Here is a 16,242-nt window from a genome sequence, read left to right on the forward strand (position 1 = left end):
ACAAGGCCACATGGAAAGGGGCGGCAGGGTCTGAGGAAGGAGAGGAGGCCTGAGGCGAGGGCTGTGGGGATTTGGATGAGGAGGTGATGGGCGGGGCAGCCCTCTCGGGGAGTGTGCAGAGGCTGTGACACACACAGCATCTAGATACCTCTCTTGCCAAAGGAGAGGGAGGGAAACAAGCAATGCAGACAGACAAGGGCTCCTGAAAGAAGATCTCAGATGCCAGCAAGAAGCACAGAGGGCCCTCGAGACTCCTGTGCAGGAGAAGAAAGGCTGGAAGAAAGTGCAGATTTTGGAAGTGGAAAGTGATGGCCACATCCCAGCTGATGGGGACAGCACAGGATGGACCCCTGGCCTCCCAGCCCTTGGGATGGGGGGCCCGCCCAGTGCTCACCATGTACTCCATGTTGGAGGCTGGCGGGGACACCTGGCCCCGCAGTTGGTTGTGAAGCATGAGGATCTCCTCTCTGTCCGACCTAGGAATGGCCCTCCGGACCCGGGAGTGGGGCTTGTCCTGCTGGTATTTCCTGAGCAGCTCCTCTAAGTGTGTGATGTTGGGCAGGAAGAAGCCTTGGGCTCCGCAGACCAGCAGCACTAGCGCCCAGGGCACGACACTGTGCAGGACACAGCTCATGGCTTCACGTCAGCAGTGAGAGCTGGGGTGATAGTGTAGCCTGGGCCCCCGAGGCAGAGCGGGGTGCTCGAACGCTCTGAAAGGAAGCAGAGGGCAGCGGGAGAAAAGGCAGTCAGTATTAAACCAGCTACGGCAGAGAGTAGGGCAGGCATCATTCTCCCCACCCCCCAGACGTGGAGTCTGAGGCTCACAGAAGCTACAAAACCAATGTCCCGCAGACAGGAAGAGGTGGAGCTGGGATTCAAGCCAAGGGTTTCCATCAAGGCAAGCCGCCCAGTTCCACCTAGGACATCCTGGCTCAGTCTCTCCTGGACTCAACTTCTTTTGGCACCACCTTTTCTCATCTTGAATCAGATTTCTACTTACTCAGGACTTCAGTGGGTCTATGGCCTGAATTGAGCTCCATCTCCTGCCCCCAAAAGAGATGGATAAAGTCATTTCACATCACCCAAGTTTTCACCATGAACCAGCATGAGTAGCCAACTTCATAGTCCCCATGAAATCAGATTCAGTTCACCAAAGTGGTTGCAGGCAACACCAGACCCATTACTACACAAGGCTCTTTAGCACAGCCCTTCCCCGGGGCACCACCCACATCATCGGCACAGACCACGACACAGTCTCCCAGGACCCAGTCAGGAACCCAGCCTCACACTTGGCTGATTTGGAAAGAAGGAGCAGCTCCAAGGTGTGCCTGTGTATCCCGCTCTCATCCCGTCCCTGCCTGGCAAACCCACTACACACCCCGGCACATAGTCTCCCTCGGCCAGCTTCTGCCATCAGCAGGGCCAAGGGGACAGACAGTGGCTGGGACTCCCGGACCTTCTTGGCCCATCTCCAAGCTGCAATTCCCAAGGTGTGTTTCTAGAATCCTAACCCTGACACTTGGCAGGCCAGGAGCCATGGTGCACAGCCTGCTGGTCACATCAGTTGGGATTCACCCCTCTCAGAGATTCCCTGGTGCCAACTGCAGTCACCTCCCTCACCTTGTGACCCATCAAAGATCTTGATGACTCTTCCTTACTTCCTTTCTTGTTATGAGCCCTTTTCCCAAATAATGCCTCTTACTAAACTTTCTTCCCTGGCACACATCTTAGGAAAAGTTGTCTTCATCTTGGAATACACTTACTAATTTTAAAAGCCCAAAGTCTAAAGTTAATTTATTAGGTGAATTTCCGCTGTGCTTTGTGTTCCTTCTCAGAAACATCCTGAGCATCTCCAGGGACCAGTCATCTCATTTACATCATTTCTAATCTTCACGACCTGGCAGGTTGGTCTGTTTTTGCTCCCATTTTACAGACAAAGAAGCTGAGGCTTAAAGTGCTGATCCCAAGGGTGCCCTATTGGTAAGTGGAGATGCTGAGATGCAAATCCAGGTGTGATGCCTCTGAGGGTTCAGAATTTTCTATCATGCCACCCTGGTTCCTCTCTCGCTGGGGCCAGGGGTCACACTCAAGGGGAATCTGTCAGTCACCCAAGGACCTTTACTGGGGACCTATTTTGTGCTGGACACTGGGACACAAAGATGAAGAGGGCATTGTCCCTGGCCTCAAGGAGCTCCCAGTTAGGCTGAGAAAATGAGCAAGGAAACCCACAGCCCCCTCCAAGCAGGACAGGCCTGACTGAAGACAGCACAGGAAGCTGGAGAAAGGGACTCCAGAGTCCTGCCAGGATGAGGCGGGAGGCAGCCGGGCCTCGATGCCAACCTACCCAGAAACCCAGGAGGCTCCTCTAGTCTTCACGGACATTAGCAACAACCAGGTTTTCACGAATCAAGTTGGCTGGGGCTGCAAGATGGCAGTTGGATGAGGACATCCTCAGGGGCAAGACCCGGACATCCCAGGAGGCGGCGCATGGAGCCAAGGAGCTATGGGAACTTGTGGCAGTTCCCATCTCCGACCCTGGAAACTCTCCAGGGTCCTGACCAAGCCCACATGGCAGATAAAAAAATAACCACTATCCAGGGGGAGGCCTGACTCTCTTTGAAGTGGGTGAGATGTTGTCTCCCTCCTGAGGAGTTCCCTTTGGGGCTGAGCCCCAGGGACGGCGGGGAGGACTTCTGTGTGCTCACTCGCCCCATGGGAATCAAACGACTGATGCAGAGCCTCTCAGGGCCCCTGACCTCTCTCCACTTAGTCGCACCACCATATATGAACATTTCCCAGCGGCAGAAGCCAGACTGAAAGGGATGCCAAGACGCACTGGTGCTGGGTTAAGACGTGAGATGAAGTGGGAGCAGGACTGACATCACAGAGTGGCCACTCGGGCGTCATGGCAACACTTGACTGGCTTTACCCTATGCATAAGCATCCCAGGGGCAGGGCCCCCCCCACCAAAGGCATGCAACAGGACCTGCTTACATAATTCAACTAGAACAAAACCTGGGTTTGGTTTAAATCACCAATGAGCACAACTCAAACAACTCTTGGTAGTAGGGTAGGTGAATGAATTGTGGGGCATTGTGGGTGGACTATTAGACAACAGATAAAAGGAGCTATGTGACTGTCAGCACAAACAGCTCAAGTGCAATCTTGGGCTAAAAAAGCAAGTTGTAGAATATAGTGTGAACAGTAGTATTTATGCACATTTTAAAGCATATAAATAAATCATACCTTGTATAGTTTATGGATACAAGTATATGTACATACATATACATATGTGTATATATTATAAACACGTGTAGTATATGTGTAGGTACATATATGTATATGGTATATGTGTGTGCACATGTCTGTATGGTAAAACCAGGACTGAATCAGACCAAGTTCACGGTGGTGGTTGACTGCAGGGTGAGGGAAATGGAACTGGGAAGGAGAATGTAAGGGAACTCATCTTTATCTTTAATATATGGTTTATTTAAAAATCTCAAGCAAATATGGCAAAGGTTAAGCTCTGTTCACATTAGGTGGGCGGGCTGAGTTGGCATGGTAACCACAGGAGGGCATCCCCAGGGGCCAGACCTTGGTGGTGAGTGCATACCATCCTTTGGACTTGTCTTTTTTAAATTTTCTTAAATATTAATAAGTATAGCACAGGGAACTATATTCAGTTTCTTATAATAACATGTAATGGAAAAGAATCTGAAAAAAAATGTGTATATGCATGTATATGTATAACTGATCCACTTTGCTTTATACCTGAAACTAACATTATAAATCAACTGCACTCAATAAAAAACAAAATTAAAAAAAAAGAACGTACAAAAAAATTAATGAATAAAACAAAGCAAAATGCCAAAGCAAGAAAGGACAGTGAAACCACAGCTGATCCCAAGGGCATCCTCCAGGCATGTTCTCCTGAACAATGGCAACCTCATTCCAACAGACTCAGTGGGGCACCTTCACTCTGAACGTTAAAGGGACTTGCTTAGTCCACAGCCTCCAGACTGGCCCTTCCCTCCAAGGTTCCAGAGAGAATTGATAAAGCTTTGGGTGGAACTTTAGAGTTGGGAGAACCATAGAGTTTAGTCAAAATGTCCCATGAGAAGAAACACAAGTGAAAGGAGGCATTTCTCTGAGTGGCTTCTCCACCCTGAGACAGTCGCTGGCCTGGAGATGCCAACTTGTCTTAGGTCCTGCCATCCACAGCATCACGCTGGGTGGCACTGTTGGGTCTGGAAGTGGTCTGGCCTGGCTGGGGGTCTAGGGGGTCCACACTGGGGAGGGGCCAGGTCGGGATCTGGATGGCTTCTGCCAAGTCTGGGCTCCTGGAGAACACCGAAGATTTAAGCAGAATCATAACAGTAACAGGGCCGGCATCTCAGGTGCACGGGCTGGCACACAAGAAGAAAAGCATGGGCTGATGGACTGAGTTGTGTCTCCTGCAAATTCCTATGTCAGAAGTCCCAACCCCCAGGACCTCAGACCATGACTGTATTTGGAGATAGGGTCTTTAAAGAAGTGATTAAGTTAAGATGAGATATGGGTGGGTCCTAATCCAATAGGACTGGTGTCCTTAGAGAAAAAATTGGGACACACACATGCAAGAGAGCAGAGCATGTGAGATATAGGGAGAAAACAGCGCTCTGCGTGCCAAGGAGCAAAGCCTCAGAAGAAACCAACCCTGCCGACACCTTGATCTCGAACTTCCAACCTCCAGAAGTGTGAGAAGATGAGTTTCCGTTGTTTAAATCACTCAGTCTGCGGTCCTGCAGCCCAGCAAACCACTACACGCATCAGATAATAAATGAAAAGGACTATGTTTTAAATATCCCACTGGCTGCTGTATGGAAGGAGGAAGGGGAAACAGAGAGGCCAATATGGAGGCCAAGGCTGGGATCATGGCTGGAACCTGGGCATTGGAACCAGGCACCAGCCTACTGGCCAAAAAAAAGTTTTCCAAATGAGACATACACATTGTCCACCTAGAACTTTCCAATGACAAGTACATGCTCCCACCAGGGAGGCTAGCAGGGGCTTACACAGAGGGAGACCCACTCCATGTCTGTCATTACATTTCTCACTCCACCTCCTGATGAGCCAGAAGTTTGGGTTCTATTGCTCCCATTTTACAGATGAGAAGACTGAGGCTTCTGGAGTTTCAGGAACCTCCCAGGGTCCCACAACTGCAAGCAGAAAACCTGGGTGGGGAACTTCCAAGCCCCTTTCTTAATGCCACCATGCCCTCCCCAGGAATGGGCTTCCTTGTGGATTTCCCGTCATCACCTATGCAATGGAGAGACACCCACAAACAACCCAGTCTCCCACTATAATCCTTCCCACCCCTCTCTGCTTCCTGGGCAGACTGCCGGGCTCAGTAGAGACAGGTACTGGCCCCTGGGTCAGATAGTGACTCTGTCCAGGAGAAGGACCCTCATGGAACTGACACCTTTACATCATGGTGAGATTTCACTAAGACCCACCCAATCATCGGGCCTGGCACCCATCCAGTCTCTATCTGCCAACACACCTTTGACTCAGATACGACGTCTACATTGATGGATGCTCTCTGCAGAGCGCTCTCCAGCCGCTGAGGTCCAGCTGCCTTCCTAACGTCCTGGAGGAGTTCACACCTCAGTCGACCCAAGCTCCCTGGAGAGAGGGGCCCACACTATTCAGCTCTGTGCTTTTGCCCCCACTTCTAAGGCTGCCAAGTGCAACAGTTTCTAGAGAAGCCCTTCTCAATTCGCTGACCCGGCCTCTGATCAACTGCATGAAACACCCACATGGACAACTGTACAATTCCACAGAAATGCTCTCTGGGAGATGTTGTCTTCCTGGCCTCAGTTGCAAAACCTAGCCCGGGAGACCACAAATAAGATAACAGGGCCAAGATCCTGGGAGAACATACCAGAGAGGTGGGGAGGGGACTAACAAAGATTTCAAGCCCCCGGCTCAATGGTGAGACCTAACCTGGAGTCAAATCCAGCACTGCCCCAGCTTTCCTATGCACTTGAACTCTTGCTGTATTCCATCCCATTTTCTGAAAAACAAACTGAGCCCAGGAGACGTTACCTGGTATTAGTGAGGTTGTGAGGCTGGCTTGAAGTGGGACTCAGACTTGAAATCCAGCTTTCTGAAAGTGAGGGAAACTTTTAGCTTCAGCTCTGCGATCACCCCTCCACCCCAAGCCAAGGCTCTGTGGACACCTCAGGCATCAGCTGACCCGCGTGTTCCCATTCTAGCAAGGGGTCTCCCCTGATGGCTATCGCCCGGGTGATGCTGCCACCGAATTCAACTCTCAGGAGAGACAGAAAGAGAATGTGGTTTACGTCTGATGCGTCATCCCGCCCCAACTGCCTTTGCCTGTGTTTAAGGAAAGTCTGCCAGGAAGATGAATCTCAGGATGGAGCCCGCCAGCCGTCAGCCCCGAGGCTGTGCCAAGCTCTCTGCTTGTGCACATGCTGTTCCCACAGCTCATCGCATGACCCCAACCTGCCCTCCCCCAGCCCTGGCCCAGCAGATGATTTCCTGCTGGAGGGTTAAGACTCAACTCCAGGGTCACTGCTTAATCACGGCCCCAGATCCGTCAGCCTTGTTCACCGCTGAATCGCCAAACTCTGATCTCCTTTGGACGAGGAGACTTGTACCTTCATTCCGTAAATATTTATTGGCGCCTCCTTGGTGAACAAGAGCGACAGGTCTGCAGGTGTGATTCAGCTCCAGGAGGCTTCCAGAAAGGAGTGACCCTTCTGCTGAGTCTTCACTGATGAGCAGAGATTGATCTGCCTGCAGAGGAGGGGGCAGGTTGGGGTCAAGGAATGAGCTGTAGGATGCCATCACGATCACGAACCTATGGGTGTAACAATGTTACAGTTCGCTACACAGTGTACAGTTAATAGTGTTGCTATTACAATCATGGTGAGATGATGCTAAATGCTCCACAGATGCCTGGTTTGGAGGGATTTGGGGAAGGTTGGGATTAATAATGGGGAATGCAGTGAAAAAGGCTATTCTCCCTTCATCATATTAATTCAAAGCCCCACCTCTCTGCCTTGAGACAAAATCTGATTTTTTTTAAATCCTATTAAATGTCTAATGCTCATGGGGAGAAAAAACCCTACCCTAAATTTGAAAAACACTTCAGCTCACTACATGCCTGGAACCTTGGTCACTTTTTCCCAGCTTCCTGGGGAAGTGGGTTCTGAGATGTCACAAACCAGGTCTGTGGCATGATTGTGGCCATCTGGCCAGGAACCAAATTCACACTGATGACAGTTAACTGCCTGTGGGTGTCCTAGGACCCACCAGCCTGCCTCATGTCTGCTCACACTATCTGCCTTGCCAGCTAGACTGTGCGCTTCTTGAGGGCTGGAACCAGTGATGCCCTGGTAAATGTTTAACAACCAATGCTCAAAACCCCCAAAATAATCACCCTGATTTATAGCGTCTGCCAGTTCCCTTTGTGTAACTATTCCCACCACGGCAATTCTAAGCCACCAATGTAGGGTCACTGAGCATGGAGTTTCTGGAAAGAGCTTCATAATACCAAACCATGATGTAGTCATTTCATCATATGCATAGAAGAGACACTAACCATCCTAAGAGGAGAGCGAATAGTTAAGTGCAGTAAAAAATTAGGATGTGGTAAGTTTTGAGTATTTATTATCTTCATTTTAAATAAGACTTATTTCACTGTAAGTTTATGTAATTTAATATGTAACAATGGCTGTGTTGAACTGGACCACGACTTCTCTGAAAACTTAACTGTTAATTCTCACAAGCTGGTATAAGCCGGTTTGAGCCAGCATGAGACAGGTCCAGCACTCCACTGGCAGGAACTGCATCTTGTTCAACTTGATATCTCGGTGCTTATTAACTGCCCAGCAAACATTGGTCATCAATAACCCAGCCAAAGCTCAATGAGGGAGGACAAAGCAGCAGATCCTCCCTGCATCTTGCATTTCATCTTCTCCGCACACTGATGGGGCCATGGTGATTATGGTCCCTATTTTACAAATGAAAAACTGAGGCTCAACACAGATGAGCAGCTTGCTCACAGTCAATGCCGACGAGTCTGCCACACTCAGACCGATCACCCATCCCCACTCTCCAAAATTTCAAGGCAGTTCTGACCTACGCCCCCATGTCAGCCAGACTCAGCCAGAGACCCTGCAGCTCACCCCAAAGGCAGGGGCACCCCGGGCTCTGCTCTTCCTCAGAAGCACAAAGGAGAACTCAAAATGTCAACGAGGAAGCCAAGGGCAGAGCAAAGGCAGACCCACAAACCACCCAGAAATTCCAGGAATGAAGTGGCGGCTGGGAGGTGGGGGGGAGGGACACCCAGCCCATCTCCGGCAGATCCCAGGGCTGAGCAGAGCCTCCAGAGAAGAGCGGCAGGGCAGGTACCAGACACCCAGGGCAGGTCCTCCCTCCTCCACTGGGTCCAGTCAGTTTTCCTTAAACTCTTCTTGACAGGATTAGGGCAGGACCATGGAAGAAACAGACAGGGTCCTTCCCTTGCCAACTGCTCTGTCCCCCAACTCCACAAGGATAGACACTGAGCTTAACAGAAATACCACCTCCATGGGTACTTTCTTTCCTCCTGTCCCCGCAGCAAAAGATACGTCCTTATGGTATACACAGGACAATAGGTCGGGATACTCAACTGAACAAACATAATATTCAAAACCCACTCGATTTTTTAAATCCTATGTTGAGAATATACACAATTCTGAACCAAAAGTAGAACACTCACTCAACAAACATTTACTTAATCTACTTTATGCAAAAAAAAAAAAGAAAGAAAGAAAGAAACTAAAAACTAGGTTTGTTCAATGCAAGCCAAGATACTATATGAGAGAAGCCACCTTAAAGTGACTGGGTAATAAATTAATGTATTCTTAAAATACTCTGAACATAACTCTTGGGGCCCCTTTCTCCCTTGTTGAAGATGTGTGGATGTTTCCTTGGGAGCAATGCTCCCAGCAAAGCTTTAGATAAATGCCAGGAAATCTCCACCTCCAAAGGATAAGAAATCAAAGAGTCCCAGAAGGCAGTGTGGAAAAGTGTGGACATCGGTTCAACCCAGGTTTGAATCTTGACTCCAAACGTAGAGGTGGTTGCTGCCCAAAAGGTCCCACAACCTCTCAGAGTCTCCAATTCCTTGCCAGCAAAATGAAGCCTTGAATTTCTCTCAGACCTGGGAGAGGATTTGAAGATTATGAAAATAGAGGTTCTAAAGAGCCCAGAGGCAGAATCCCAGGATTGACTGGTGTTTGATGACTGTTTCTTTCCCTCCTCCTCCTGGGCGAATTCAAGCATCCCAGATCATCTCCGCTCCAGGCCACAAGGCTGGGAGCACCTGGACCAGCCTCCCACCTGAAACGCATGATTCACTGGTATTGGATGGTACCTGCGAGCATGAGTCACATCCTTGAATCAAGCTCAAAGACACATAGCTCAAGAATCTACAGCAACAGGCTATGGAATCGTCACACAGCTTTGCAAATGAAAATCCCCAGCGCAAACTGTCAGGTGGCCACAGAGTTTCTGGAATATGCAATTGAACAACTGAACCCCAGGAATGGGGGAGACATCGCAGCAAACAGACATTCAGAAGGCTGGAGGAAGACAGTCCTGGAAAATGGGGAGGTTGGGCAGAGGTAGGAGCAGAGACCACTCTGGCTGGGGTGAACTCCAGGCAGCAGGAACTGCAGGGACAAAGGCTCGGAGGTGGTCACTGTCTTGGCCAGACCGAGGACATGTGCAGAGCCAGCATGGCCAGGGAGAAATGGGTTCACAGAGGCAGAAGGGCCAGGTGGCCAGGGGCCTTGAGGTCCAGGACACGAAGCCTGGATTTCACTCTAAATGCAAAGAGGGTCTGTGTGTTGGGTGCTGGGGAGATGAAGCCGATGGTGATACGGTCTGATTTATGCTTTGAAAGCCTGACAGACCCAACACTACAGACGAAGCTCAAAGACATAACGTTGAACCAAAGAAGCCAGACTCCAGTGATCAAACATGCATGGTTCCATTTACGTAAAGTTCAAAACCAGGCAAAACCAACCTATGCCATCAGAAGTCCGGAAATGGTTACCCTTGGGGGTGGGGCTGTGGGAGGGGCCCCAGGGGATGGTCAGGTTCCCACTGAGGCTATAGTTTGCACACGTGCACTTGGAGAAAAGTCATCCCCCCCATGCACAAAGTGAGTGTGCGTTCCTTTCTAGTATGTTGAACTTTAATAAAAAGCTTAAGAAAAAAGTTAAAGTCTAAAAAGCTTTGGCCTTGTTGGAAGAATGTCTCCAGAGAAGCAGAAGAACACTACTGTGCAAGAAAAAACCCTCCAAGGTTCTCCCCAGGAGTCTCAGCAGGGAGACAAGTCTGGGGCTGGTCTCTGACAGCCCTTCAAAGTGAACTTGAAAGTTCAGATAGAGCCCTGTGTGGCCAGGGCCTCCCACTTGGGTCAGACATCTACTCTCCCAGACAGGGCCCAGTTCATCCCCCGTCTGAGAGGGCACTTTGTCCAGCGATGCCAAAGCTGAAAATATCTTCAGTCCCCATGAAGCCCAGCCTTGAAGGTTCCTGGGAATAAACAGTGTTTTTAAAGCAGCTGGTGCTTCCCCCGATGAGAACAGACTGGCTGTGTTGGGAGCCAGCTTGGGGCGGGAGGGAGAGAGGAGGCAGACAATGTACGATGTACACACAGACGGATTTTAAGTGCCATGGAGGAAACAACCCATTCATTCCAGGGGGCACCTAGGGGTTACAAACAGACATAGTTCCTAAGCTTCTGGGCACAGGGGTCACTAAACACACCCTGAAGGAAGATGCTGGAACCCTCAGGACACTTGCTCACGCCCCAGAGCAAAAGGTGCCAACAACCAAGTGTTCTTCCGGAAGAAAGGCCTAAGAACACGCCAAGACCTTGTTCTCAGGGTCCTTGACTCTGGAGAGAAGAGGTCATTTCAGCTCCTAAGCCACTCCCTCCATTCTTGCCACGTGATTTCTTTCTGGCCACACCAGGCCCTGTAAACAGAACCTTCCACCTCCATCAGGCAGCCCCTCCTACCCCATTCTGGAGCCAGGGCCCAGGGCAACTCTTCACCGCATTTCTAGGGCAGTGGGTCTCACACTGCAGCCCTCACCAGAAAGTGCTGGAGGCCTCATTAAAGCAGATTGCTGGCCCCATCCTTGTAGCTTCAGGATGTCTGGGGCAGCATTCTGACAAGTTCCCAGGTGCCACTGCTGGTCTGGGGACCCCACTTTGACAACCACTGCTTTAGATGCTGACAGCCTCTCAAATCTTCTCATGCCACAACTTAATCCAGCGTTTCCCAAATCCCAGCCCTTGGCACACCCCCTTCCCAAGCTTTGCCCACCTTCCTACTATCTATCTGCTCTAGTTCACATTCCTTATTTTATTTAAGTTGGCTCGCTTTGCGGGGGTGTTCAAAGACATTTACTTTAGAAAGGGAACCTTCTAGCCTCATCGTGTATAGGGAACCCGATCACTTCTGCCATGAATGGAAGGCAGGAAAAAAATTAAACATGATGGAATCAGAACAGAACTGGGACCTCCCGGCTGGGTGCTGATAAGGGCCAAAGGCTTTGTTGTAGAGGGCACTCTTTCTTTGTTGTAAAGGGAGGTCACAATGGAGGGATACATTAGGGCAGAAGGCAGCCAGTAATAGAGAGGTGGGAGAACAGATCCTGGGTTGGAGGCCTTTGCTACTGGGTCAGTACACATGCTCAGTCTCCTTGGGGACCAGCAAGGATGAGCTCCCCACACTTTGGGGGACACTGATCAGTCCACAGTGATCTGTTCTCAGGGACCCTCCTGTGCCCTGCAGCCCACAGCAGGAAATCCAAATTCAGGATGGCTCACCTGACTGCCGGGCAGACTCTTGCTGCCCGAGCTTGACCCTTAGACTCTAGCCACCCCCAAACTTCTTGTCATTTTCAGGGTGCCAGGCCTCTCTGCACCTCCAGGCTTTTGAACACACATGGTCGCTCTCCTTAATGCATCCTCCCCAAAGTCCCACCCACTCACTGTCCCCTTTCCTTGCCAGACTGCACTGCCTCTGCTCTCAAAGGACTTCTAGGATCTTATCAAGTCAGTCTCAGTGGTTGCCAGCTGCATGCCAGTTCCCAGTTCTAGAGAGATCCAGGATTTTTTCCAATCCAAAAGAATTTTGGGGCAGGGTCAGTTCTGGGACCACTTGACCACAAATGAAATGGAACCTTGATTCTTTTTCCTTCTGGGATTTTACTATCCTTTACTCCCAATGGGACATGGTTCAGAAGCTTGGATTGAAAATGTGGGATTTCATAATTTGTAATATTTTTCAAGATGATGGTCCAATAATTGCATAATCCTCATTCAGACTTCCCTCCCCCCCAAATCTGTGGTTTTTGTCTAAGCTGATGCAGCATTTGAGACAATCAGAGAAGATAAATCTCCCTCAGGCTGGACCACAAGAAACTGTCTGTACTCATAGCTTTGGGGAGAGAGGGGGTATCAGTCCATGAGTACCCACAACTGCACAACCTGGGGTACAAAGCAGGGTTCCCCCAGGGCAATGTCTCCAACAGGATTATCTGCCAGTGGCTTTCCCAGGGGAGCCTGTCAATACCTCTCTCAAAACACTCAGATGCCAGATTACCCTGCACCCACGGAAGAGGGCCTTGACCCAGTCCAGAATGAGATGATCTCAGCTGATGCTTCTTCAAGAGGGAAGTCAAGAAAAGAGGACATGTGTTCCTTAATAAGGTAAAAACAGAGTTACCAAGTGACCCAGCTCTTCCACTTCTAGGGGTAGACCCAAAACAACAGAAAACTGGTATTCAAACAAAGATGTGCACACAGATGTTAATAGCATGATATGCAATAACCAAAAGATGGAAATGGCCCAAACTTCCATCAACGGAAGAATGGATAAACAAAACCTTGTCTATCTATACACTTAAATAGTATTTAGTCATAAAAAGGGATGGAGCCTTGACACAGGCTACCACATTAATGAATCTTGAAAAATGCTCAGTGAGAGAAGCCAGACACAAAAAGCTACACACTGTATGATTCCATGTGTGTGAAATGTCCAGAATAAACAAATCCAGAGATAGAAAGCAGATTAGTGGTTGCCAGGGGCTGGGGAGGAGAGAATGGGGAGTGATTGCTAGTAATGCTTATGGGGTCTCCTTTCGGGATGATGAAGATGTTCTGGAATTAGGTAGTGGTGATGGTTGTACAACATTGCAAATGTATGCGGTGCCACTGAACTGTACACTTTAAAATGATAAATCTTAAGTTTATGGGTATTTTACCACAATAAACAATTTTTTTCCCAAGAAAAAAAAAAAAAAGAAAAAGAGCATGGCTGGCCCCACCAGACACCATCCAGATCTGCCTGACCCTCCCTGTTCCAGAACAGAGTGTGCTCCATTTAGGACTTTATGAGGGGCTCCAGATGTCCCATCCCATGAAGGTCTGAGCCTCTATTCAGCTCAATGAACTAAAGATGAGATGACGCCTGTGTTGTACTTGCCTTTCTTGACAAGTCATCAGACCCTTTGAGTGATGCTGGGTTTGCACATCTGGGATTGATCAAAAACCAGTGAGTTTGCAAAAGAAAAATGGGGGGGGGAGCCTCCTAGGTCAGGAGCAAGCAGACACAGAGGCACCTCCTATACACAGTAAATTGCCCTGGTGACAGAGAAAAGAAATGTTTCAGCTCACACAAGGCCAAAGAGGTCAGCATTTGGGGGTCCTGCCTTTAAAAGCCAGTTTTCAAATGCAACCTATCAAAAAAGCAGATATCCATCAGGTCTCTGAGGCAGGAATGAAGGGTGGGGGCTTTCTGTGGCCTCACGCTCTTCTGTTGCGGCTCCAGCCCCTCCCCCATCGAGTCTGCTCTCCTTTCTAGTCCAGAGGCAGGACTGTGGGAACTAGCATTGCTCTGGGTTCCCCAGCAGGGTGCTCTGCACAGTGATACAGGTACCTGTTGGCAGAGTGGATCCCAAGCTCCCCTGTCAGCACATCCCCTCTCAAGGGCCACCCTCTAACTGGGGCTAGGGATCAGACCCCACATGGCATGAGAAATCTTGCCCAGCAGCCAGCTCTGCACTGACAGCCATGTGGCCCTGGGACCAGCATCTTCTTCTAGAATCTGGGGTGGGGCCCAGCCAGAATAGCAGCTCTCCCCGACCCTGGATGTGTCATATCAGGGACGTGCCTTAACCACTCTGAACTTCAATTTCCTCCTTGTGAAAAACAAGGACAGTCCAGTGCCCAGCTCATAAAGAAGTCAGTGAGCTGGGTCATCCCTGTAAATCTCCGGGCATGTCTGGCCCACAGTAAAAGCCAGAGAAAACGCCAGCTGCTGGTAGGATTACAAAGTTATCATTACGATTCCTACTCTTACTTTTTAAGAGACTGTAAAAATCAAAATCACTCTCTTCATTCTCCTCCCTGGATGCATCACCAGGGACTTGGGCTAAGGCTCAACTCTGCTGACTGCTGTTTTATCTGGAGCCACTCTCACAAAATGATTCCTTGTTGAAGGTCAGATTCAGAGGTGGAGTTAGCAGTTGGGCAGAGAAATGTCTTAAAGGAGGCAGGACCCAGACATTAAGTATGTATGTAGGTGAAGTGCAGGCAGACAGACCTAGGGTAATGACATCACACCCCTCTTGGTCTATTTGGGGTAGGGGGGATGCCCTTCTTGTCCTTCACATCCTGGTCTCTCAGCTGTCAGGCTCTAAATCTCAGATGCCCTGACCACGCTGGGAAAGACAGGCTTACCCTATTCTGCCAGGGCAAGGAGCCTAAAGTCTCAAGGTAGAAACTCACAAGCCTACCCTTGGTTGGAAGGTGAGAACTGGGCACTTGCCAGGCTCCCAGCTGCTTCTCTTGACCAGAGCCCCAACTCACCTTCTGACTAAAAGACATCCGATTTAAATTAGACTTTGAAAAGCAGGCATCAGCTAAGCCTTTCCTGGCTTGTCCACCAGTCCAGCCCTTTCAAGGGAGGCTCTTGGTCCGCACTGTACAAGGAGCTGGCTGTGGTTCACCTGGGGCAGCCAATCTCCCTAGACCCCAGGGCTGAGTTTTCAGATCCCAGAACAATAGTCCCAGCACAACTGTTCCCCCACAAGAAGTTTATGCAGATATCTACCCTGGCTGAAGACACCTAAGAACTATTCCCAAACCTGCTGGAACTCCGACATAACCCCACACCTGGATACACCTACATCCATATGGAGCTTTGGAGGCAGGCAGAATTGGGTTCCAGCTTCTTCTCTGCCTGGACAACTCACTTCAACTCTCTCTCAGTGTCTTCATCTGAAATGCAGAAAGAGGAAGACTATCTTTGCAGGTTTTTTGCAAACGAAATCATAAAGGGGCGTGGCCCTGTAAACTGCGGAGCAGAATGCTCACACCGTTAGGATCACCGCAGCCCTCCATATAAGGGTAGAACACATTCAGAATCCTGCCACATCCACACCATCAGCTTTCCATTTATTGACGCTACGCTCACTGGGGACACAGGAACGCAACAAATGCTAGAGAACTGCATAAGGAAGGCAAGAGTACACAGCCTCAGGGAGCACGAGTCTGCAGTCAGAGTCCCAGCTCCCTCGCTTCCTGCATAGGAGGTCTCAGGCAACTTGTCCTCTCTGAGCCTCAGTTTCTCCATCTATGGAAGATCATGTTGCTGAGCATGGTTCTGAGATGAAGGTGGCGCGCTCAGCTTAGTCCCTGCACACAGTACGTAAGCCCTAAGAGACGGCATCTGCTCTGGTTACTTTAGCTCCTCGGAGACTGCAGGAGCGGATCGCACCTTGCAGAGAAGACTCTAAGTCACACTTACCTTCGAGGGGCTCCAACTACCAAGTCGCCGGCGTCTCCTGCGTGGAGTGGCCGCGGCGGCAGGGCAGGCACAGCGGGCACAGGGACAGGTCGCCGGACAAAGGACACCCAAACCGCCGAGGGATTCAGTGGGTCGGGGGACCCAGCGCGCCGCCTCTTGTAGACGGTCCGGAGCCCAGAAGCCTCGCCTCCGCAGATGCCGGCGGCGCTGATAGGGCCGCACCGTTGTGGCTCCGCCCCTGCCCCTCCGGCCCCGCCCTGCCCAGGCCTCCTCTACTCTGGCCCTCCCCGCCCCTCCCGGGCTCGCCACGCCCCAGAGCCCAGAGGACACCAGGAGGCGCGGGCGACTGGGGTCCGGG

At 50.2% G+C, this 16,242-nt stretch overlaps 1 protein-coding gene across 1 annotated transcript in view; it reads right to left on the reverse strand.

Moving 5' to 3' along the window:
- Positions 1-16,039, reverse strand: part of CRISPLD2 (cysteine rich secretory protein LCCL domain containing 2) — a 61,870-nt gene extending 45,831 nt beyond the window's left edge. Inside the window, exons 1-2 of the mRNA XM_010980513.3 lie at positions 15,885-16,039; positions 395-710 (exon numbers count right to left, since the gene is read on the reverse strand). Coding sequence (XP_010978815.1) covers positions 395-634 — 240 coding nt within the window. The 5' untranslated portion in view covers positions 635-710; positions 15,885-16,039. The remainder of the gene's footprint in view (positions 1-394; positions 711-15,884) is intronic.
- Positions 16,040-16,242: the final 203 nt, after the last annotated feature.

Source organism: Camelus dromedarius, chromosome 9 (genome assembly GCF_036321535.1).
Source record: "Camelus dromedarius isolate mCamDro1 chromosome 9, mCamDro1.pat, whole genome shotgun sequence".
NCBI lineage: Eukaryota > Metazoa > Chordata > Mammalia > Artiodactyla > Camelidae > Camelus > Camelus dromedarius.